This window comes from Aethalodelphis obliquidens, unplaced genomic scaffold (assembly GCF_003676395.1).
Source record: "Aethalodelphis obliquidens isolate GAN/ISIS:26980383/991018 unplaced genomic scaffold, ASM367639v1 scaffold7, whole genome shotgun sequence".
Classification (NCBI taxonomy): domain Eukaryota; kingdom Metazoa; phylum Chordata; class Mammalia; order Artiodactyla; family Delphinidae; genus Aethalodelphis; species Aethalodelphis obliquidens.
The window spans coordinates 13,599,298-13,623,854 of record NW_020837951.1 but is presented as its reverse complement, the minus strand read 5'-3'; the positions used below and the strand labels follow the sequence as shown (position 1 = coordinate 13,623,854).

Below are 24,557 nucleotides of genomic sequence, written 5' to 3'. Positions count from 1 at the left end.
ACAGAAAAAAGGTTCCACATCCTTCTGGTGGCAAAGGTGAGAATATTGCTGAGAGAATGTGGTGGTGGTAGGAGTGGCTCAGTGGCCAGAGGATGGGGTCTCACCATTCCTCTTCACCTTCCAGGAAACCAGAGCTAATTCCTCCTGGTACCCAACAGCTGATATTTCACTAGGGGAATGACAGGCAGTTTTTCAAAGTGAGCCTTTAAATTGTAAATCAGACACATTAATTATAATTTTAATATAACAAATGTTATTAAAAGCAGCAATTCAAAACCATAAATCTTTTCGAAGGTGCACAGGGTTATGATAAGGTCAGTTGGCAGTAATGCAGCTATTTTCAGGTATGAATGAAATGCTGGGGTGTGGAGTCAGTGTGACCTTGCCAGGCCTTACACTGACCTCCAGGTGAGGAAGACACTGTCTCCCCCCGTCCTCCTCTTCAAGGCCAGAGCCTCTGGAGCTTGAGTAGAGGAGGTGCAGGTCCACTGACAGGCTGTGTTCATCCTGCACTTTCTCAGGAGCCTGGAAGGCAGGCCTGGGAGGCTGCTGTGTTCTCTGGAGCCAGGCAGGAGGCACCCGGTTAGGTCTGGCCCCGTACTTCAGGCGGTTGGGGGCTGCCTTCTCAGCTCCCCTTCCACCTGGCCCCAGTTGTGGGCTTCAGTGGCAGCAGCTGTGGAGCTGAGAAGGGAGAGAACTGGGCCCAACCAGCTTGTTCCTGCCTGGACCATGCTGGGAAGCAGAAGGAAGTGGGTGGGCTGTGTACAGGAGGTGAGGTCCCAGTTGAAAGGCACTGTTGGGGCTGAGGTTTGAGGCAAGGGGCATCTGAACTCTCTCAGGGACCCCCCTGAATGCCCACAGATGGGGAGGGGTCAGCCTAATGGAAAAACCAGCTCCAGGCCTGCTGCTCTCAGCTCACTGTTCACCCCCCTTCACCTTGCAGCCGGCAGCCTCCAAAACCCAGCCGAGCTGGAGGCCACAGCAGCAGTTGGCAAGGATGGTCCCCATCAGGTAACACCCCTCGCCCCAGTCAAGGCACTTCTTTCCAATCAAGTGAGTCAGTTTCTAATACCTCTGGAAGCAGCAAAAATGAGGGGTCTCCTCCCCCTCCCATTTTTGGTCTCCCTCCAGGTGGGTCTGAGTTTTAATGTTGGTTCTAAGAACTCTGTATATTCCCACTGACAAAGGCTTCCCTTTGAGGGGACTTAATGACTCAGGCCCTTTAAAAAAATCCCAACCTGCCCCAAAAGTGATTGTCAATTTCAGAACGGGGCAGGGGATAAGGAAGAGGGTATGAGTCCCCCGTGCCTCCCTCTAGGGTCGCAGCTGGTTCACGGGCAGGTGCTGGATGTTCACACTGAGTTGCAGCACATGGCCCCCAGAAGAGAGCCAAGGAAAAGCCAAGGGCAGGAGCCACGCTGGCACCCTAAGGAATGTGTGGGTATGTGTATATGTGTGTGTGTGTGTGGGTGGGTGGGTGGGTGGGTGTGGTGTGTGTGGTGTGTGTACACCTGGAGGCCGGGGCCCGTGTGTGTGCCTGGAGGTGAAAGCACACATGCAGATGGAAGCTTCTGCGTGGGGGGGTGAGTCTGCGGGTGGGAGGCAGAGGAGACAGTCTGAGGTGTAGCAGGACACGGCTTCCTTTCCTTCAGCCTCAGGTTTGCGAGGCCAGGCCCAGCTCCATGGTAACAGAGAGGGATGTAGCCAGGGGAGGGAACACGGGTCTCAGAAGCTGACGCCTGCAGCCTGCACTCTGGGCCTTAATAACTGGGCTCTGGTGCTGGTGCCTTCGGAAGCAGAGGCCGAGTCTCCTCACGCCTCAGATCCTGAGGTCCCAGGGCCTCTGCCACACAGGCTTTCCAGAGGCATTCTCTCTCCCACCCTCACCACCTCTTCCCAAGGGCAGAAGGAGAGGCGGGAAAGTGAGAGGGAAAGGCTCCTCAAGGCATCCTCTTACCCACCTTCACCCAGTCTTTCTCAAAGGTTTCTGTTCTCATGATGTGGTCCCTGGGATGGGTCAGGTGTAAGGATGTCCAGTGGAGGGTTGGGTGTGTAAACACACACACCCAAAAGGGGAAGGAAAGGTAAAGGGACGCACTGGGGACAAAGACTCGGGCCTCAGGAACAGCCCACAGAGCCAGCAGGACACTAATTCAGAGGAACAGGTAAACAGTTTGAGAGAGTGTGTGGAGACACTGAGAAGTAGCCAGCGGGACCTCAGAGACACAGGCAAAGAGGTGGTGAGCCTGAGGGGGCCGGAGAGCAGAACGGGCACAGCGGAGGCACAGCCCTGGCAGGCAGGCGGGCAGGCAGGGCTCTGGCCAGGCACTTGCAGCTCCGTCTTGCTTCCCTCCCCCACCCCAGCCTGGAGAGAACAGGGGAGCCTGTGGCTTCCGCTGTCTCTCCTTTGGTTTCCAGGACTGCTGGCATCCTTTAGGGGCTGGTCAGTAAGGGGTAGTCCCTTCCCACTCCACCAGGTACTGAACCTTGCCCTCAGGCGTGACCCTCCGAGCCAGCACCTGGTACTTCTCCCCACAGGCTAACCGCCCGGCTGCGCCAAAATAGTTGGTGATGGATGACTTGAGGTGGGACAAGGACGAGTCATCTTCACTGATGCTCTCGAACGTGTGGCTGTCGATGCCCTCGTCGGGCCGCTCAGGGCCTGAGGCCCCCTCTGCGCTGCTGTCGGAGGGGCAGCGTCCACCCAGCTCGGCCGCCCGCCGCTTTGCCCGCAGTGGCATGTACGCTTTGGCTGCCAGCTTCCTCTTGCGGCTGCCCACTGTCCGTCTGTATCGGAAGGGGAGGAGGACGACGACGGGAATGAAACGGGATTATCCCACCAAGTCCCTGTCCCTGAGCACTCCGGGCACCAGGCCCTGGGCACCGATGATCCCCCTGGATCCCTACAACAGCCCTGAGGAGGCTCCAGAGGAGAAACCACCAGCCGGGGAGTGGCAGAGCCCGGATTCAAACCTAGGCGTGTCCAGCTCTAAAACCGTGTTTCTTACGCTGAGGAGCTCAGTGTGGCCTGAGTCCAGGAGCACCATCCTGGTGCTTCCTGCAGCCGTGCAGTGCAGAGGCCCTGCTTACTCTGCCTAGTCGGTCACCTGGACTCACTGTAGCCGGAGGCGTCATGCAGGGGTAGGGATGGGGAGGCAGACATGTGTCCCCTCTCCTCCCCTCTCCCCTCCACAGGGGCAGAAAGAGGCGGAGCGGGGGAAAGAAACGCACACACAAAAGAAGAGGTACACGGTCACAGATACTTAGGAACAAACCAAGACCCAAAGAGCTAGTGAGACCCGAAGAGAGAAAAGAAAACACAGAGGCAACAGCAGAGAAAGAGATGTTTGGAGACAAGACACGCTTCAATGGGCATTACATCGATACTTTAAATTCTACTTTTTGCAAGGGCCTCAAGTATCCTAAGTACAGTTAAAAGAGCCTCAGTTAAAAAGTTGTCTGTGTGCTTTGCAGCACCACCCTCCTTTTGCTGCTGAGGACCAGCTGTTGCCAAGCAGGCTGTACCCTCAGCTAGGCCTCCAGGGATTTCTGTCCCCTCTCCTAGTCCTTATACTTTGCAGGATGCCATTTCCCCTCTCCCAGGCTCTTTTCCTTAAACACCCACAAGACAGACACCAGGTTCAGACAGCCAAGAACCAGGGTCAGGGGACCCTGCAGTCAGAGGCACAGACATTGCAAAATCATGGCAAGCAGAGGCCAAGAACCCCAGAATGGAAGAACCCTGGATCTGAAACTGCCCAGCAAGAGGTGTCACATAACCTGTAGCAGGCTAAGAGGAGCAGCCCGAATGCCCACAACTCAGAACCGGAGGGTCCCAGACCCTCACGCACTTAAGGGCGGCCAGGTCCTGAGACTCAGATGCACAGAGTGAGCCACACATCCCAAAGGGGGTTGGGGGTTCTGGGGGGAGCGATGGAACTTGAATCCATCGTGCTGGGAAGCTAACCTGGAGTCGTAGGAAAGGCTGGTGGAAGCGGAGCCAGAGGTGCTGGCAGCATCAGTGGAGTCCACGTCGGAGAAGAAGGTCTGGCCTGAGCTGGCGCTAAGAGGGAGGAGAGGGTGAGCCAGCCGCTGATCCTCAGCGCCCCTTGGGACCTCCCCGTCATCTCCTGGTCCCTCTCACATGCATCCTTCGTCCCAGTCGAAGCCACCTTCCCACTGAGCTTCCCGCCACCACAGCTGCAGTGGCACCTCCTCTCTCCTGAACATTTCCTACCCATCCAGCCTTCAGAGTCCAAGGAGTCACAAAAGCCTTCCCTGACCACCCTCCCCTGGCACTGACATAAACACTGTGACAGTCATTAGAGATGATAATCACCATGATCCCAGACACTCGTGCAACACCGTACAGGCCGGGAGTGCTTTCGTGTACAGGATTTTGAGTCTCATAACAACCACGCAGGAACGGGTGAGGAGGTTCAGAGAGGTTAAAGAATTTTGCTAACGTTACACAGATGGCAACTGATAAGTAGGGGCCGGAGCCCAGGCCTGACTGACTGAAGCCCTTGCTCTCTCCTCCATGCCCACAGGAAAGCACGAAACGACCTTTAATAGTTCTGGAAATAAAACGATGGATGCGGCCCCTCCCCTTGTGTGTACCAAGCACGAGGCTCTGTGGGAATACACAAGGAGCATCCGCCACAGCCTGGGGAGGGTTAGGGAAGGCTCCCTGGAGGAACGTGAATGTGGGGTGATCACAGCAATTTTGGTGTCAGGCGTGAGGCAAGGAGAAGTTGGAGAGGTAGGGAGGGCCGGGCTAGGCAGGCCTTGAGCGCTGCCCTGCGGAGCTGTCCCCGGGAACCCTGCAGGCTTACAGCATGGGTGTTAGGCTGCCCTAATGCAGACAGACCTTTCAGGCAGCCTTCTGCAATGCGGACCCTTTAACTCAGTGACCCCAGGGGAGCTTCCCTTCCCTCCAAAGGCTCTCTGCTTCACATCTTCCATAGCTAGAGGAATGGTGGTCTCCCTGCTTGGTTCCATCCCAGTCTCCAGAGCAGACCTCTGTGCCAGGTCCCTCATTGTTACCTTTTTAAACTCTGTATCTCATCCAGCGTGAAGTCAAATATGCTGGCTAGGTGGTGGTTGGTGCTCCAGGCCGAGGTAAAGTCACTCTGTGGACACAGGAAGGAGGGGCGGTCAGCCGGCAAGCATCACTTCCGCCTTTCACAGCACCCTCCTCCCCGCTGAGGGCCGCACAGGCTGCACGGGGCCAGCTGGCCTTCTGAGGGTCAGACTTGTCCCTTCCTCTTTTTTCCAGTCCTGACCAGGGAGCCAGGTCATGTCAGTTCTAGTCCTGGCTCTGTCTCTGGCCGGTTGTCTGACTGTTCGATCTCTGGGCTTGAGTTACCTCAACTGCAAAAGGTGGGTAATAACCCCTTCTGAGCTTCACTCTTAAGAGGTGTCAGGGAGCGTGGCAGAATGGAATGACAGTTGTGAAGGTGCCTTATAAATGGTCCATTGGAGACACGGCTAATGTTACTGCCCACAGTGAGGGCCTCAGTGAGGATGCAGGGCTACTGAAGAAGGCAAGAATGCTCTGGAGCTCTGGTTCTGGGCTGGGCTCTGCCACTGCCTGAGGTGTGACCTCAGGAGGGTCACTGCCCTCCTGGGCCCTCAGTTTCCCCACCTGGACAGTGGAGGCAAGGATATTACCTGCCCTTGCCCAGCCCCGCTCTGGGTTCTTGGGAGAACTTGGGGAGATGAAGGAGGAGTCTCACAGTGCCTGGCCCTTCCTTGTTTAACCAGCTGTAAAAGGATCCTTTCGGGGACGTGGGAGAGTCCCCTGGGCCTGGGGGACTTAGTGTTCTGCACAGGAATCCCTAGTATGTGCTGACCCTGAGTGTGAAAGTGGAGAGTGAGAAAACGAGAAACTAACACTGGGGATAGCATCTTCCAGCAAAAACTTTGATCTTTTTCTTCTATAAACTCGCCTTTTCTGCTGCTGGAAATCATGAGGCAACAAACTGTGGAGACAGAAAAGGGAAAGGGTGGCCCAGTCAGAGCCTGAAGGCCCAGAGGGTGGCCCCGAGGGAGGAGTGGCTGGGCAGGGGTGGGGTCACAGCGTGGGAGTGGGCACAGGCTCTCCTTTACAAGGAGACCTGGGGAGGCGGCGGGGGGGTCCTCTGGGGCAGCAGGTGTGTGAGGGTGGTGGGGTATAGTGGGCAGGCAGGAGAGGAGGTGCCTCTCCTGCCTCGGGCATCCAGGTGCTCTGCCCCTCACCCCCCATGCCAGGAAGAGGGGGCTGGGCTCAGCCGGGAGCGCTAGGGACCCCTTACACACTGACTGCCCCTTGACCTCTGCCTCAGCCCTAAGCCAGCAAGACTGGGTCCCGTGATCTGGCTTTCCCTCCAAGCGAGGCCACAAGGGGCTGTGGCTGAAGGAGCGGGAGCGTGGTATCAGGTCCCGGCTCGGCCACTGACTGGCCGGTTCAGGGCGCCTCCAGCTGGGACTAACTGGCTGCAGGCCTGCCCTGATCACTTGGACGCCACCACACAGCCCATCGGAGGGGGCTGCAGCTGGAGCCGGGAGCAGAGGACCCGAGGTCGGCTGCGGCCCCGGCCCAAGGGCCCCAGGCACTGACCCAGGCTTGCTCTTTCCTCTCTTACGCAGCTCAGAGGCGCCATTCTCAGTGGGCACCAGGCCCTTGTCGGGCAGCAGCTTCCCGGGGGGGTTGGGCGGGACGCGGATGCGCAGGCGGAAGATGCACTTCTTCTTCTTGATCTCCTTGCCACAGAGGAACCTGGGGGTGGGCAGGGAGAGGAGAAAGCTCTGGAGCCTGTCCGTCCATCCTCCTGGGGAGGAGAGTCAAGTGTTAAAACCTCCCTCTCTGCCTCCCCGGACCCAGAGTGGCCCGTGGAGACACTGATTCCTCGAAGCCTGTGGGATCAGGGGCTCCAGGTGGCGGCCGAGAACGCAGCCGGCGGCTCGTCCCCGTGCTTCCTTGTCTTGTGTGTGGCTCTTGCTGCTCCTCCCTTTTCTTCTCTGCCTCAACCAGCCCCAAGGCCTCTGCCTACAGGAAGCCCTCCTCCAGCTCCCCGTGGAACCCTGTGGTCAAAACACTGCATTCCACACCACTCTGTTCTCTGCTCTCCCCAAGGAGACTGAAAGCACCTCCAGGCACTTCCCTCACCCTTTCATCACTGGCTGAGCTGCCATGAGGCTGCAGAGGTGACTTAGCCACAGTCCTACCCTCAGGAGACCGTCCACAGAGAGGTCAGGAGGCCCCACGTACTCAAGTAGAGGGCTGTGTCTGGGCCCCAAACCGTGACAAGATGAAAGAGAGAGTGGATAGTTCTGTCTAGAGATGTCTGGGGAGGTTTCACAGAAGCAGGGACCGTGTCTTATTCACGGTGTCCTCAGTACCTACACAGGGCTGACACAGAGCAGTTCAATAAATAGTCATTGATGGAACAAATGAATGAAAGGCATCAAGGAGCATCCTAGGTGAAGAAAGAGTGTGAGCAAAAGCACTGAGTAGGAAAGCAAAGGGTTCAGAATGGCTGACGCCCAGAATAGATAAAGCAAAGGGTCCGTGGCAGAAGGTATGGGCGGGGTCTGATCATAAGAGGCCTTGAATGCCATGCTAAGGAGCTTGGGCATTCTCCGTGGTGGTAGCGAGGGGCATGCCAGCCGTGTGTTCTGAGAAGAACTCAGCAGTGTGGATGGGCAGACATGGGCTGGGGACAGGTGATGAATCCGTGCTTCAGTGCCTGGCCCAGAACCACAGATGGCTACTGCAAGGGAGACCTCAGACAGCAGCGGGCCCTCAGAGAGCAGGGGTTTCAGCCCCCTATGGAGCTGAGTCCAGTATCAAAATGTGTCTGGCTGCTGGAGTGGTCAGGGGAGGCATCCCAAATGAAGTGGGTGCTCCCTGATCTTGAAGGACGGGTAATATTCATATAGTCAAAGAGAAGTGGAGGGAGACCCAGGTGGGAGCATAGCTTGTGCCAAGGTTATGAGGTAGGAAGACGCTTTAACTGAAATCCAACCTGTCGGGGGGCCCACAGCACTCCCTCCCTTCCCTGCACGCACCGGCTTTTATAACTGTTCAGAGCGTTGAGGAGATGCGGTCCTCGGTCCGTCACGGGGGTGCTGGTGAGCTACGGGGGAGCAGGGCAGAGGACAGTCAGACCTGGCGCATGGCATCTGAGAAGACCTCAGCCCCTGCCCCCACTCTCCCCTCAATCTCCTGATGCCCCGAGTCCTCCAGGCGAGGACCACTGACTTGTTCCATGATCTCAGACAAGTCTTTTCACCTCTGAGCTCACGTCCCCATCTGTAAATGAGGAGCGTAACTCCTGTCCTAAATGTATCAAGAGCTTTAAAAATGTCCATGCCCTTGACCCAGTAATGCTGCTCCGTGGAACCTGTCATACAGACATGACACACAAATAAAGCTTTATGTACAAAAAAGTTCACCGCATCATTTTCCTAGTGATGGGAAAGAAACTACATGCCCAACAGGAAAGAAACAAGCAAGTAAACTATGGTGGAAACCATGCAGCCATGAAAAATGCTGATTAAAAACTCTTTCATAACATGGAAAAGTATTTATGATATAATGTAAACTGAAAAAAAATGACTTAAAATTGTATATACTGTCTGTTTTGTATACAGATTCATTTGTATTATTTTTTAGATTCTACATACAAGTGACATAATATTTGTCTGACCTATTTCACTTAGTATAATATTCTCTAGGTCCATTCATGTTGCTGCAAATGGTAATATTTCATTCTTTTTATGGCTGAGTAATACTCCATTGTATATATACACCACATCTTCTTAAACCAATCATCTATTGATGGGAAATTGGGTTGTTTCCATGTCTTGGCTATTGTAAATAGTGCTATGACCATTGGGGTGCAGGTGTCTTTTCGAATTAGAGTTTTCATCTTTTCTGAATATATGCCCAGGGGTGGGGTTACTGGATCATATGGTAGCTCTATTTTTAGTTTTCTAAGGAACTTACATTCTGTTTTCTATAGTGGCTGCACCAATTTACATTCCCACAAACTTATGGTTACCAAAGAGGAAAAGGAGGGGGAAGGGATAAATTAGAGGAGTATGGGATTAAGAGATACACACTACTATACGTAAAATAGATAAACAACAAGGATTTACTGTATAGCACAGGGCACTATATTCAATACCTTGTAATAACCTATAATGGAAAATAATCTGGATAAAATATGTGTGTGTGTGTATGTCTACACACACACACACACACACACACATATATATATATGACTGAATCACTGCTGTATGCCTCAAACTAACATAATATTGTAAATCAACTATACTTCAATAAAAAATTGTAAATACTGTATAATCTAAGCCCTATAAAAAGAAAAACAGACGTAAATGAGAGGCTTGAACTCTGTGCACCTGTGTGTGTTAGCAGTGGATGTTTCTGAGTGGTGAGATGCAGGAGTATGGATGGTTTTCTTTGAAGTGTACTTTCTTATACTTTTTGGTACTTTGAAAATTTTCTACCAGGAACATGTATGATTTTTTTTTTAATAAATCAGGAAAAAATTATTTAAAAATCCCAGCTCTACCTATCTTTAAGGGCTTTATAATATGTATGCCTTTTGTAAATTATCAAACACTGTAAACGAAGATGTTACTATATGAAGAACTTCTGCCAAGCATAAAGTTACTTTAAAAAAAAAAAAGCCCTATTTCACTAAAGGATTTGGGGCAGTCAGCAGAGATGACTCACTCTGGATGTGGTGGAGAGGATTCAGAGGCTGTCATTAAAGGGTGCATGGCCCTGCCGTGGAAGTGGTTGGGGAAGCCCTGGCTCAGCTCTCTACCTCTGACATCCTGAAAGTCTCTGGTTTGTGACTTCACTCCGTGAATCCCAGTTCCCAGACCCCTGGTGATCTCTTCTGCTATTCAGAGTACGACCGGCAGAGGGCAGGCCCACTTCACTTTCCATCCTAGCCAGGTAATCTGGAGTGGGTCACACAGCTCTGTAGGGAGATCTCCTCCAGCCAGACTCGACCCCCAGCTCCCTACAGCTGAGCTGGTGAGGCCCTAACCCACCCACTACCAAAGCCTGGGTTAGGAAGCTCCTTGCAGGGAACAGGCTCAGACGCCTGGACTCAGAGGTGCAACGGCTCAAAAGCTCTGGGTCTTTGTCCCCACTCAGCAGCCCTCACGGACAGCCAGCGTTCCTGAAGAACTGTGCTCAGAGACCCAGATCCTAGTGCGGCGCCGTGTGGCCCTGGGCAAACCTCTCACCTCTCTGGACTTAGGGAACCCCACTGTGGAACGGCTTGTCGCCATTCTGACGTCCCACGGTCTCGCATACCTTGCCAAGCTGCAGGAGCTCCCAGTGGTGGTTGACAAAGGCCAGAATCTCCTCAAAGTCAAAGTACTTCTTCTTGCTCTGCACCCCCAGGTTGTAGAGGGCCAGGTGAACCACATCGACCCTGGGCAAGGGTGCAAGGAGGCAGGCCCACAGTGAGCTGGCAGCCTGTACAGCCAGGGCTGGAGCATCCTGGGTCCAGGCTGAAGGGCAGGGGCAAGGCTGGGACCTGGTGGCTGGAAATGGAATTGTTCCCGGAGGGAGGAGGGAAGGGAGAAACTGGGAAGGGACAGGAGTGGGCCTGGGCCAAGCCCCACCCTCTCACCATCGCAGGGGCAACCTCTCGATGTACTCTGGGCCCTGGTTGCACACGGAGCAGAAAAACAGGTAGAACCTGTGGGTGGGTGAAAAGGGGGCCTGTGGTAGGAGGGGCTCTGACACCCGACCCTGGTCCAGTGCCCTCACCCCCACCTCCCGCCTGCTTTCCCAGAGTCAGCATTGTCCTCATTCCCTCTGGGGAGGGGATAAAGATGGGGCAGAACAGGGACCAAGAACTACTCCCCTACCCCTTCTAACCAGTACCTCAAACCCTTTCCCAAATATCACTGCCCTGGAGGGTGGCTGAGTTCTGAGTGAGCTGAACTAGGCTGGGCTGCAGGGACCACCCTCTTCCCCTCTGCCTGACACACACACACACACAAACACACACACACACACACACACACGCACTCAATCACAAACCACGTGAGACACCAACCAAGACACACACAGTATCCTGTTTAACACACATAAGCCTTCCACTAGCTTAGCCCCCTTGGTTAGAGGCCAGATCAAGTCATCCATTTCCCCCACTGCTTCCTCCAACAACCCCGGTCAGGGCTGGGGCAGGGCCTGTGTCTCTCCCCCTTCCCCAGACACTTGAAGCGTCTGGGGCTTAGGGAAGGTGGGGCTGCGACTGGGGATGTGGCCCAGAGTGTCCCTCTACTGGGAAGGCCTCCTTACCCTGAGCTGCCTCTGTAGACAGGGACACGCTGTCCCAGCCCCCCACTGGGGGTCTGGGGCTTGGCAGGCAACCTGAAGGAGTTGCTGCAGCTGCTGCCCCCATCCCCCCACCTCGCCCCCAAGGCTGAGCCAGACCAGATTAGCACCTACCGGTCTCCGAACATCATGGGCTCATTGAGACACTGGGTGCAGGCCTCGTGGAACCACTGCCTGCACCGGTAACACTGCAGCATCCGCAGGTACCATCTGGAGAGCCAGAGGAGCCAGGGTCAGCCAGGCCCACACTCCCAGCCAGGGATCAGCCTCAGCAACCTTTCCCAACACAAACTCGCCCTCCAGCGGGGGGAAGGGAAGAGAACTCACAGTTACTGAGCACTGGGCTGTGCCAGGGGAAGCCCTGGCAGCAGGGCTTAGGCTATATCATTTGATCTCACCGTCTGGTCAAACACGGGCCGCTGACCACTTTACAGGTGAGTCAGAGGTTAAACAGATTGTTCAAGGTCACTCAGGAGGCAAGTGGTGGATGGTGCCTCAAATCCTGGCCTCCCTGACTTCAAAGCCCACGCTCTTTGTGCCACACTGGAGCCCCCATCTCTGGTCTGTGCCTCACACACTGCTTCCCAAACACTACTGTTGGGGAAAGGTTTGCCCTGGAGACTTCATGGGAGAATAAAGGCTCCTATAAGCCCCTCACCTGGTAATGTATTTACCCTATGACAACCATTCAACAACTACTCACTGAATAAGAATGAAAACCAAAAAGGTGCTTTCTTAATTAACAGTCAATGCTTTGTTCACACCTTGTCAGGTGTGGTCCTTGGACCACCAGCATCAAAATCACCTGGGGTCCAGGTTAAAATGCAGAAGATTCCTTGACCCGTTCCAGGCCTACTCAATCTTTGGGATAGCCCCTGGGAAACACACTTCTGACAATCACCCGAGCAACTCTGCCCAGTAAGCATTGAGAACCACCACCTCAATGCTGCAAAGGTCTCTATAAGCATTTCTCCATCTGTTATCCCAAAGGCCTCAACACCCACGGAAGGATGATGGGGCCGAGGTTATTAATCCCACTTGAGAGATGAAGTACTTCAAGTGATTTGCCCAAATCACCCGGCTACGTCGTAAGCACAGCCTCCAGACCCCTAGTGCTTGTCAGCAGAACTTGGGGATGAGACTCAGGACTTCAGGGTGAACTGGAGGCTGTTTCCTGAGGGCAGAGGTTCCATCTCTCACTTCCGTGGTTCCTCCCACAGTGTTGGTGCAGTCAGCCCAAGGGAACAGGCTCAATCGGCCATGGCTGCATGGAGGCCCAGGCCACAAGGAAGAATCAAAGACTCCCATCTTACATATAGTCAGGGTGAGAACCCCCTCCACAGCGTCCCCAAGGTATTCCCCCCAACCCCTGCTTGCACACCTCCAGGGAAAAGGACCTTCATAGCTCATCAGCAGCCTGTCTCATTGACTCTGGCAACGGAAAGGTTTATCTCCACGTCCATGCACCAACAGTAACAGCTCACAATTGTTAAAGTGCTTACCAAGAGCCAGGAACTGTGTGGGCCTTTACGTGAATGACCTAATTCACACACCGCTCACAACCACCACGTCACGGGAAAACTATGATGAGAACTGAGGCTCAGGGGTAGCACAGCTCTAAGGGGCTGGTTGGACACTGGGGGCCAGTCTGGTAACCACTCTTCAATACTGCCTTCTTTTCCACGGTGCCCCAAGAGAACAACCGCCACTCCCCTGCACCTCGCTGCGGAGAGCGTTAGCCCTGTGCTCTCGAGCCCCGCGCGCGCTCAGGTGTCATCCCCGAGGCCTGAAGGAGGATACGGGCTCTTCCATGGGGGTCTGGCTGCCCCAGCCAGCCGCGCCTACCCCGCTTCCCTGGGGCCCCGCCCCGCGCCCCGCCCCGCCCCGCCCCGCCCCCGCGGCCTTACTCTCCCGGCCCGCCGCAGTAGCAGTAGCATTGCTGCTGGTTGGTGCGGTGGGGCGAGTCCCACTCCAGCTCCTCAGGCTGGTAGGACAGCACCATCTTCACAGCCTGCAGGGTCCTGGCGATGGCGCCCTTCTTCAGCGCGCCGCCTTTCTGCGGGAAGATGAGGGCCCGGGTTACCCGCGGGGGTCCCGGTTGGGCCACACATGGCTCCCTATCAAGGCTAATGCCGACCAGGTGGAACAGGATATTGCAATGTAGTCAGAAACGCACAAAGCCTCTTCTCATCAACCCCAGATCCATCCTCTCTCTATCCCCAAGGAGCTGCATTTTCAATAATATTAATAGTAATAAGCACAACAATAAAAGTAACAATAATAACCAACACATATTGCGAGTGGGCGCTTATATGGATTTTCTCTCTTAATAGTGATTTCTCACTATTTGTTGGGGGCCTCCTACTCCTGACACCAAACCTGTATCCATTTAAAGAGTACTTGTTTTCTTTTTTTTGGCCGCACAGCATGTGGCATCTTAATTCCCCCACCAGGGATCGAACCCGCACCCCCTGCATTGGAAGCGCGGAGTCTTAACCACTGGACCACCAGGGAAGTCCCCAAACCTGTATGCATTTAACAACCAAGGAAACAGGCTCAGGGAGGCTAAGGAACTGCACAAGGACATACAGCTGATTAAGCGGCAGTCTCTGTCTGCCTCCAAAGCCAGGCTCTGTGACCAGGAGTGAGGCCCGAGCCCAGGGGGCCTCTGGGCTTCCAGACTGGAGGATGGGGAGAAGCAGGGTGGGAAGGATGGAGGGCTCACCCGCACAGCCAGCGCAAAGATGCAGCGTCGGCAGAACCAAGGTGTGAGCAGGGGCCGGTCGGCACTGCCCGCTATGGGGATGTGGCACTGCTGGTGGTAACCTATGGCAAAGGAGAGGGGGTGAGTGCCCACGAGGAAGCAGTGGCCCAAGGCCAGTCAGCCCAGAGGCGGCAGGCTGGGGAGGGCTGCGGCAAGTCCTAGGAGCTGTGTGCCTGCCAGCTGCCAGGGGACTGGCTGGTCATGCTCACCAGGCAGCCAGGCTGGTGTCCAAGCAGGCCACTAAGAGCCAGCATTGGCCCACGGCGGGAAGCACCAAAGGTCTGGCTTCAGCCTCTGTGCCCCATCTCTCCTACCCATCCTCTCCACCCACGGGGGCTCCAAAGTGCATAACTTCTCTCACTTTCCAGAAGCCCCAGCTTTCCCCAGGGATCACCTCCCTGGGCCCTCTTTCCCAGAGACTGGCCCCTTGTCACTCTGGAGCTCCAAAAGAAACAGGAAGCCAGCTAAGGCCCCAATGGTCTGAGGCGACGCAGGTCCCGAGCCAGCGGGGAATGGGGACCCACAGGTCTGGGCCTTCTCCATGCCCTGCTCATCACACTCACCCAGGCCACACTTCCCACAGATGAGGATCTCATTCAGTGGTCCTGATGTCTTCCCCAGGCAGATGTTGCACTTGGGTTCCTCTCCTGGAACACCAGCTGAAAGAACGAGGCCCTCTAGGGTCAGGTCGGGCTCACAGGAAACAGCAGTTTTAAAATTACATTCCAGGTGCTGAGCCTCTACTGAGTGCTGGGCCCCATAGGCCAACTCACTGAATCTCCCCAACCAGTCTGAGCTGCCTATTCCCATTAGCCCATTCTAAAGATGGGGAAATTGAGGCTCGGAGAGGTTAAGTCCCACGCTCAGCTGGTAAGTAGGAGGGGGGGATTCAAACCCGCAGCTAACTGACATCACATTATTTGTCCTTTTCACCGTGTCATGCTGCCTCCCCTGCTTAATTTAACTTGATTTGTTAAAGTATTTTATGTTAAATAATTTTAAAAAAAATTTTATTATGGAATAATAACAGAATGTTATAATGAAACTCCACGTTCTTATCAACAATCATGAACTCACGGCCAATCTTGTTTTGACTATATTCCCACTCACTTCCCCCCCTCCTGTATTAAATATTTCAGTACGTATCGCTGAAAGTTCAGGACTCCAAAAAAAAAATAACTACAGCACCTTTATTGCACCTAAAAATTAAAAATAAATTCTTAATATCAACAAATTCAGTTAGTGTTCACATATTCAATTGTCTCAAAAAAGTCATAACAATTTTAAGTTTGATCAATTGCTTTTAATCTACAGTTTCCCTCTCCATCTCTCTTTTTTTCCTTTGCAATTTGGCGTTGCTGAAGAAGAAATATGTATTTATGACTGAAGGGTTTGAGTGAATAAAGTAAGATACATTTTGATGTGTGTTTCTGTCTCATTTCCCCTAGCAGACGGAAAGTTCTGTAAGGGCAGAAAAGGTATCTGTTCATCTCTGTGTCCCCAGGACCTCTTATGGGGTGTGGCACATAACACGTGTTCAAGACATGTTTGTTGAATAAATGATGTCTTGCCTCTTATCCCTGAATATGCTCCCAGGAAGGCGGGACCCACTGTGGGTCGCAGTAAGTCTTCACTGGCTTAATGAAGTGATGGATCAGTAACTATAGCGTGCTCAGCCTTATGCTCTAATCTTGGGTGACCCCGGAGGGCTGCTGTCCTACCTGTGAGGAGCAGTGATCTGGCTGGGGAGCCACACGGTGAGCACTGCAGCACCTCCTTGGTGCCTGGCACACAGTGGGCCTTCTATTCACGGTGTGCTACTTCGATCTATGGTTTGGACTGTCTTTCCTCACCAGCTGGCTCCTTCTGCTTTGAAAAAGAAGGTAGCCCAGGAGAGGAGACCCTCGTTGCTTTGGATTTTTAAATAATACCTTTAGGGTGAGAGGGGCTTGGAGAAGCATCAGCCTGTATTAGCCACAACGTCTTGGAGAAAAAGGCAATTTGGAAGCTCGACTAACTGGCTGGGTTCTGTGGCCTCTGCTTGGCAGGCTCTTGAAATCATCTCTTACGGTAACAAATTCTTCAGAAACAGCCTCCCTGTAACTCAGCAGCACTGGGCTAAGCATTTAACCACACTGTGAGGCCAGTACGTTCAGTCTCCTTTTTCTCAGATGAAGAAACAGGCTCACAGAGGTTATGTCACTCACCCAAAGATATGCAGCAGTAAGTGGCAGAGCTAGAATATCTTGGTCCGAGGAATACTGGACCCTAAAACCTGCCTCTTCCCCACATACCGCCATGTCGGTTCTCCTGTTAGAGCATAAATGGCAAAAAAAAAAGTCTCTTCTCTCACGGTAACTCTGACTGGTAGTGGCTGCTTGGAGCTCCATGTTGAAAATATGCAAGTGTTGTGATTGATTAGTGATGTCTGTCATGTACATGGCAAGGAAGAAAGGTGGCAAGAATGCCCCCAATCTGTCATCTCTGTAAGACAGTAACAGCTCTCTGAGGGCAGGAATGGTACCCAACCCAGCTCCCTTTCAACTCTGAAAACTGGCCTAGCTCCATCCTGGTAAGTCCATCATCACCTTGCCTGGTTCATATCTGCTTGTTTGGTCTTTCCCCCATGAATAAAGCTGCCTCCCTCGTTTTCTTACCATGCTGACAGGGGACACTGTGCTTATATCGAAAGGTGACAATTCTGATTGCCTGGGCCCTTCCCTGTTCCCTAGCCCCAGAGTGACCCAGAGCTTTGGGCAGCAAGGAAGCAAACACAGGCCTGGGACCCAACCCTGCTCTCCCAGCACCTCCCTGGGCCACTTTCTCCATCTGCCTGCCTCCCTCATGAGTAGGAGTACTCAAGGGGATGACAGATGTTACAAGTGTGTTTCCACATAAATGTACAGCTGGTAATCCGATCAGCGTCTCAGGTGCACCTGGGGCTCCAAGGACAAGGCCAGTTGCCAGAAGTTAGAGACAGAAGGCGAGAAGGAAAAAATGGAGGGAGAGGCGGAGAGAGGATCGGGGATTGGGCTGCGGGGCGGGGGGGTGCCTGAAATCACAGGAATACTCACCATGCTGTATGTCCTTCCACAAGACCCAGTATTTGGAGTTATCTTCAAAAGTTACAAGGCAGCTCTGCTTAGAACTGCTGACCTGGGGCAGAGAGAGGGAGGGGCAGTGTGAGACAGTAGCCGGGGAAAAGCCACTTGAACACAGTCTTCCTCTCCCATTTCTGTCCCCACAGGTCAGAGGCTTTAGACCTCTCCTTGTGCTGCAAAAAGGAAAGCCAGGCTAGAAGGGGAAGGAGGATGGCAGTTCCGGAGGTAGTGCACACCCACTCACTGGAGTTGTGCAGTCAGGGACTGGGGGACGGCAACTTGGCGGGAACGCCAAGGACAGAACAGGCCAGGTGATCGTCTGTGGTCCTCTCCAACCTGACTTTATTTTGTTTTGTAGGCTCACAGAGCACTTTTCTAAAGATGTTGGCCCTAAGGATGGCACCTGCCTTTGCAGGCTCCGCCTCCTTCCACTTTCAGTTTGGAGCATAAGAACAAGGCGGGAATTTCCCAGCAGTCTCCCAGCCTCCATCACTGGTCTGAGGCCAAGACCAGAGGATGAGCAGAGAGATGCTGAGCCTGGGAACTGGGGCCAGGAAGGAAAGGTTTACCCTCTTGATCTTCCCGAGATAATACAGTCCATCTGTCCACCGGCACAGCACATACTGGCCCTCTGTCAGCTTGGACATCAGGTCTTTGAAGTTGTTCTTGGCTTTTGCCAGGGCCCCCTTGTTGGGGAGGTGGCTGGTGGCACCATAGGAGTCCCGAGTCCCTGGGTCCAGACCTCGATTCTCCATCAGCTTCCACTGACACTGGAAGAGAAAGAGAAAGGGGTTTTTACTCCTTACTTCAGGAGAAGGGGAAGGAAGGAAAGAAACAACCATTTATGTAACCTGTGCTATGTGCCAGACGCGTTTATCATCTCACTGGATCCTGCTGACAACGCTGTGAGCGAGGCATTATTATTCCCATTTTACCAGTCAGGAAACTGAGGTTTGGCAAGGAGAAGTGGCTATGGGGTCAGAGGCAGAGTCATGGTCCATAATCAGGCGAGCTGATTCTAAGTCCTGCTCTCTCCCCACCCATACCATGCAGCCTTCTAAGTAGAAAGGCTCTCTCAACCAACCACGGAGCAAAATCTCCCTGCCCAGTGGGGCCTGAACCTCACTCCCTGGCTTCACAGCCAGAGGTTTTATCCCTAAAGCAAACACACTCTGTGTTCTCTGAGTGGAGGACCTTCTCCAGGGGGCAGCGGGAAGTTCTCAGACCCCTGACCCCTACCCTGAGAGCTGGCCAGAGAAAACTCACCTGGAGAGGGAAACTCCTGGGTGGCTTGTGAACTGGTATAGACTTGGCCATCTGTGTCTTCTGCAATCTCCTTTTCTGTTCTCAATTATGGGATGATTTAATGGACACCAATTCTGGGACATTTAAACTCACTTATGCTTTTACTCAGATGCAAACCGGCTCCAAGCAGTGAAGTCACTGCCATGCCAACCTCTCCACATCTGTCTTTCACCATCCTACAAATGTGCTGCTCCCATTGCTTTCGCTGCTTCCTGCTAATGGTACTACTATGGTCCCCAGACCCCCAAGCATCTTAGACTTCTCCAACCGATCAGCTGCCACAGCAGCCAAGCACAGTGGCCTCTGGCAACCCACTCCTCTCTTCCATCCCCCTGTCCTGGTCTGAGTTCAGGCCTCACCTTGCCTGGGCCATTCATTCATTCAAGAACTGTTTACTGAGCCTTGTGCTCACTCACCTGGGATTCGGAATGGAACCACCAGCGCCCAGTGCTAAACAGGCCACTCCCTGTTTCCTGCCTCCCCACCAGACTCTTCCACAGAGCCCTCAATTTCCATCTTCTTATTCTCCCAGAAACCTTCTGTGGCTCCCCAGTACCTTCAATGGCATTCAAAGCACCCCCCACGGCCCCCTCCTCCTCAATCTGGGCTCACCCGGCTCCAGGCCCCTCCACACACTCTCCACTAAGCCAAAAGCACAGCATCCCTCTGTTCCCTGCACCCGCTACTCTGGTGCCCTCCTTCTCTGCCAAGGCGCTGGGCACCTGGTGTTATGATTACCTGTAGACAGGGAGAGAGTCCTGTGTTTTTCCCTGTAAGTGTGTGTGTACTCCTGTGAGACTGTGTTTGATGTCTACAGCCTTATGTCAGTGAGCATATGAAATGGAATACATGTGTGTGCATGTCAAGGGCCCTAGGGCAGGCAGGGCCTTGCTGGGGTCTTCACTCTCCAGATGGTGGCGCGGCCACGTCCCCTCTTGCCTCCCCCCCCACCCCCGCCCCCGCCCCTCCCCCCCCATTCCTCTCTTTTCTCCAGGGCAGAGCGCGCAGGCACTGGGCAGGGTGTGCAGTCCAAATCTCTGCCTTCTCCCTGCCACCTGGCTCCCGGGCGCTGCAAGGTCCCTGCCCGCCGGGCCTGGGGCCCGGGCCCGCGGCAGGTTCACAAACTGACACTTCCTCCCCCGCCGCGCCGTTGGGAGCAGGCCCGGTCGCCGCACCCCCCCTGGCGGGGCGGGGGCCCTCGGGTGGCGGCCCCCCCAACCGCGCTTCCATCCTCCCGGAGCGGGCCCCCGCGGGCTGTGATTGGCTGATTCAAACCCATCTGCAAAGAAATGCCTGTTTGCGGGTTCCCGTCGGCGTCCAGTTCAAATCCGCGGCACCCGGATCGCGGGGCCGGGCGGGGGCAGGAAGCGAGGATGATTCATGCGCAGGGGCCTCTCCCAGGGCGGCCGTTGGCTTTTTAAAAAGGGTGTTTGGGAGGGGAAAAAGCTTGCAGAAGTACCCCCTTCGGGTTCAAGCGCTCCTCTCTTTAGTCGCTCCGACGCCAAGCCTCCCCCATCCCAATCCTGCCGCAGCCTGACTTCGGACGTGAGCAAAATCCCAAACGCCCCCGTCGGTCTCCAAGCCACCCACCCCCCGACACACACAACAGGAAAAATAAAGATTTTAGGCACAGGACTAGCGACCTGTCACACACGCCCCCCAAAGGCTCGGGGACCCGGGCGGGGCTCCCGCCACCCCGCGGACACCGTTCACCCCTCTCCACCCCCAAGGCGTGCGGCTTCCCAGGACTCCAACGCCCCCGGAGGCGTCTGACCCGCCAAAGTTGGGGAAATTTCCAAAAGAGGGATGATTGCAGGGAAAGGCGAGTGTGGCGGGGAGTCCCCCGGCCCGGGCCGTCAGCCCGCAGCGCTGAACTTACCGCGAGGCTGCGTGTCCGCCGGTCCCACTTGGAGTCTGGCCACCAGGCGCATCGGCGGCGGAGGTGGCTGCGCTCGGCCCGCGGCTGCCCGGCCGAGTGTCCGCCCGTGGGGCCGGGGTCGGGGTCTCGGCGGGGGCGGGGCGGGGCGGGGGCGCCGCGGGGAGGAGGGGGGGCGGAGGAGGAGGGAGGGGCCGGGGCGCTCAGGAAGGGGCCCCCCGGGCGCGGGGCGCCATCTTTTTCGCGTTTTCCCGCGAATTATTGACGTCTCGCTTATGTAATTAGCGGGGGCCGCGCCGGCCTCGCCATTGGAGCCCGCGGCCGCGGGGCCCCGCAGCACCGCCCGCCCGCCGGCTCGCCCACTCCCGCCCCCGGGCCGCCCCCGCGCCGCGCCCCGGCCTCCGCCCCCGCCCCCGCGGGCGCGCATCCTCCGCCGCCACCGCGCGCCGGACGCAGACAAGCGGCGCGAGCGCACACGGACGCGGAGCCTGCACCCCGGCACGACCGCCCGGCGGAGGCGCAGGCACAACGCGGGCACACGAGGAGGCGCGCGCGGCACTCCGAGCCGGCACACACTTGTTGAGGAAACACAACTCTGCGCGCAGGGCACAGACGTCAGCTGGCACAGACACACATTGGGGAGGTGCAGATACACACGGACTCCCTGCGTAGACACAGACCTAGAACAACCCAAACGGGATTCGCACAACAGAACACACAAACATCCTGCACTTGCGGTGTAGAGAGCACACACAGAAACAGATCCACAATGCGCACGGCACAAACACAAATTCACAACACATGATACACACGACACAACACACAATAAAGAGGCAATTACAGAGTATGGACATAGATACATAGGAGAGACACACCGTGTACACAGCACGGACACACAACAAAACGTACACATAGAGTAGACAAACAGGCATAGAGCCGTAACACAGGCGCACAAGAGAAACAGAGTACACCAACAGCAAATTGCACACAGACGTAATGCACCGAAACACAACACAAAGATACAGTTGCAAATACATACCACACACACAAACACAACATTTAAATAAGTGGCACACAGTGAAAGACAGCATACAGAGTCATAGGAATAGCAGATTGAGGAAAGGGGCGTGGCTCCCGTCATATCCAGTCCTTGCCCTGGGGAGAATGGGCAGCAATGTCCCCATCCAGACTTACTCTTTGGGGGTTGGGGGCTGGAGAATACTTGCCAACCCCTCTCCTTATCCCTCAGCCCTCTTCTTACCTGCTACCATCACACTGCACAGACACCCGTGAGGCTGTGGAGTGTGGACATCATGGGTGTAGCGGGTGGACCATACTCCCCCAGCCCCCAGTCCCTCCTGTTGACTGTCAAGTTGCCCACCCTTGGCCCCCTGCCTCTGGGCCTTGGGGTGCGATCTCTCTGGCTGGCTGGGTCTACCTTTAGGATGCACAGGGCAGAGATTACAGTTGGAAGCACTTACCTCTGGGTCTCATAGGCCAACTGCACTGATTACCGGCCGTGGGACCCTGAGCATAGCACTTCAACTCTTAAACCCCAGTCTCCTCATAGAGTTGTTGGGAAGGTTAGGGTGAATGTATGCAAAGCCCCCGGCAGCCAGTGGGTATGCAGTAAGTGATTATCGTACTTTGTCAAGAAATTATATATTCATTGAGTGCCCCCCTGGGTAGGACTAGAACTGGGAGCTATGGGGCCCACAGTCTCATGGGGGAGTCAGGTGTTGGCTCAAGCAGCAACAACATGCATGTATAAATATGAGGGGCGTGGTGCAGCGAGCTGGACATGGAATTGGAGGAGTCCTGGCTTCAAGTCCACCTCTGCCTCTGAGCCAGAGTAAGATGTTGGGCGAACTATTCCCCCTGTAGGCCACGTTCCCTATCTGTTCAGAGAGGGTAGGGGTACTACCCCAATTCACAGGGCCATTGCAGAGATGAGGACAAAATAGCATAATGCAGGGGCGGGTGTTTTTGTCAATGAAAAAGTGATGGGCAAGATGAGGAGTGGTTAAAATACTACAAAAGGAGAAATGATAAATACCACTAGAAAGGTATAGTTTCACCTGACCGTTTAGAGGCAAATCCAACTTTGAATTGAGAACTGTCACAGAAAAGGTGGCATTCAGAGGAAATGTGGAGATAGGAGGGAGGCATTCCAGGCCTAGGGCATGGTGTGTGCAGTAGGCCTGGGACGGAGTGAGTTGTGTCCGCTGGACCGGAGTTCAGGGTGCAGACGGTAAGGCTGGAGGAGAAGGTGGAGCTGAGTGTCCTGGGCTGAGCTTTGTTTTCAGCCCACGGCAAATCAGGACCACTGAGCAAGGTTGTAAGTTATGTGTATCCTAGAGAGCTTCGGGGACTTGAGAACTGAGAAGGGCCATGATCCGAGTTTGCTTTGCGATCTGGCAGAAGTAGGTTGAAAGCATGGACAAACCAGAGAAAGACAATCATTTTTTTAAAAAATGGGTTAAGACCATCAACAGGCAATTCACAAAAGAGGAAACCTAGGTGGCCAAAATGTAAAGAGATGTTCAACCTCACGGGTCATGGGAGAGATGCAAATGAAAAGAGCTGTGAGACGCCATTTCACATCCTCCGGACTGGCAAGGAGTAAGCATTCTATCAATGTTGGGAGAAGGGTGGAGGGGGTGAAGAGGTGGCACCCTTGGAACCCTTGTACAGTCCTGATGGAGGTGTAAATTGGTACAACTTCTCTGAAGAAGAGGTTTGGCAACATCTAATAAAGTTGAAGATGCTCGTGCCTACAATTCAGTGACTTCACTCACTCAGCACATAATTATGAAAAATGAGGAATTGATTAATTGTCCATCAACAGCAGTGCAGATAAATTGTGATCTATCTGTGCAATGGAATAATATACTGGGAGGGAAAATAAAATGAGGCTGTAGCCTCAACATAGATAAGAGTCTAGAAAAAAAAAAGAAAAAGGGAACATCAAGTGGTAGAATAGTGTGATACCAAAAGTTTTTTTTTAATTCAAAACTATGCTATATATGTAGTTTTAGGGATACAGTCAGATAGTGAAAGTGTGAAAACATGCATAAGAAATCAAAGACACTAAATTTAGAATAGTAGTTACCTCTGGGAAGGGAGGGATGGGAATGAGATCAGAAAGAGGAACACAGGCGATTTAATTTTATCTGTAATGTCCTATTTTTCAGAAAAAAAAATCTGAAGCAAATATGGCAAGGTGTCAAGATTTGGCAAAGCTGGGTGTCTTGTCTGTAATTCTTCGCAATGATCCTTCTCCTTCTCAAGTCCAAAACGTTTTCTCTATTCTCTGTATGTTTGAAATACTTGGTAATTTTAAAGATGGGGGGCGGGGGCTGGGAGATTACAGCAGAGGAGGTTTAGTCACAGCACTAACCTGTCACATATGCAGGGCCATCAGACCTCACGGTGTCCTAACATGTCTGTTCCCTGAGACTTGTCACAGCATGGTGAACCAGGCATGGCAGGCATCAGATCTGTTCACAGGGGAAAGAACAAAAGCTTGGAGAGGTGGAGTGACTTCCCCAAGGCCACACAAAGTAGGGGGAAGTACTCTTACTCTCAGCTGTGTCTCAGGGGAGACCAGCAAAGGCCAAGGAATGTCGAGAGAAGGTCTCCCACCTTGCAAGAATCCATCTTCTTCCATCTGCGGCCCTCTTCTATTTTTGCTTTCAATTAAGGACACCATGGAAAATATAGAAAAGCACAAGGAAGAAAATAAAAGTCACTTGTGGTTTTCACTGTCTTACTTTTTAAGTCAGCTTTATTGAGGTATAGGTAATTCACATTAAAAAATTCACCTATTTCAAACGTGCAACAGTACCTTAATTCTAGAGGACATATTTGTTTGAGTCCTAGACCAGTTAGTATATACGAAAGTGCTCTACAAAGAAGAAAACACTTTTCACAAATTTGAATAATTATGATTATAATAAAGGTTTTGGAAATCATTGACAATAATTATTTGGAAATAATTAAGATTTCATCCATGAAAGCAGATGGCCGGTAGGCAGGCCTGTGTTTTGTTGCCTGAATTTGGGGGTCAGTTTATTATGGCCTCAGCATGGAGGTGCTGAGAGCTTTCAAATTATAGTAGAAAGGATGACTTTTAAC

The 24,557-nt window shown here is 53.7% G+C and overlaps 1 protein-coding gene across 12 annotated transcripts in view; it reads right to left on the bottom strand.

Moving 5' to 3' along the window:
* Positions 1-210: 210 nt before the first annotated feature.
* The window catches only part of PHF19 (PHD finger protein 19), a 42,444-nt gene continuing 18,097 nt past the window's right edge, over positions 211-24,557 (bottom strand). Inside the window, exons 1-16 of one of the 12 annotated variants that reach the window (XM_027105021.1) lie at positions 19,157-19,459; positions 18,506-18,580; positions 17,809-18,009; positions 17,213-17,294; positions 14,702-14,797; positions 14,100-14,200; positions 13,282-13,430; positions 11,489-11,584; positions 10,662-10,730; positions 10,340-10,460; positions 8,053-8,120; positions 6,602-6,760; positions 5,897-5,984; positions 5,047-5,132; positions 3,968-4,063; positions 211-2,787 (exon numbers count right to left, since the gene is read on the bottom strand). In XM_027105021.1, the coding sequence (XP_026960822.1) occupies positions 2,445-2,787; positions 3,968-4,063; positions 5,047-5,132; positions 5,897-5,984; positions 6,602-6,760; positions 8,053-8,120; positions 10,340-10,460; positions 10,662-10,730; positions 11,489-11,584; positions 13,282-13,430; positions 14,100-14,200; positions 14,702-14,797; positions 17,213-17,294; positions 17,809-18,009; positions 18,506-18,556 (1,806 nt within the window). In that variant the 5' untranslated portion in view covers positions 18,557-18,580; positions 19,157-19,459 and the 3' untranslated portion in view covers positions 211-2,444. Of the gene's footprint in view, positions 2,788-3,967; positions 4,064-5,046; positions 5,133-5,896; positions 5,985-6,601; positions 6,813-8,052; positions 8,121-10,339; positions 10,461-10,661; positions 10,731-11,488; positions 11,585-13,281; positions 13,431-14,099; positions 14,201-14,701; positions 14,798-15,859; positions 16,005-17,212; positions 17,295-17,808; positions 18,010-18,505; positions 18,581-19,156; positions 19,464-20,423; positions 23,921-24,065; positions 24,113-24,557 lie in introns of those variants that run through there. The other 11 variants (XM_027105024.1, XM_027105022.1, XM_027105023.1 and 8 more) reach the window with 11 other exon arrangements.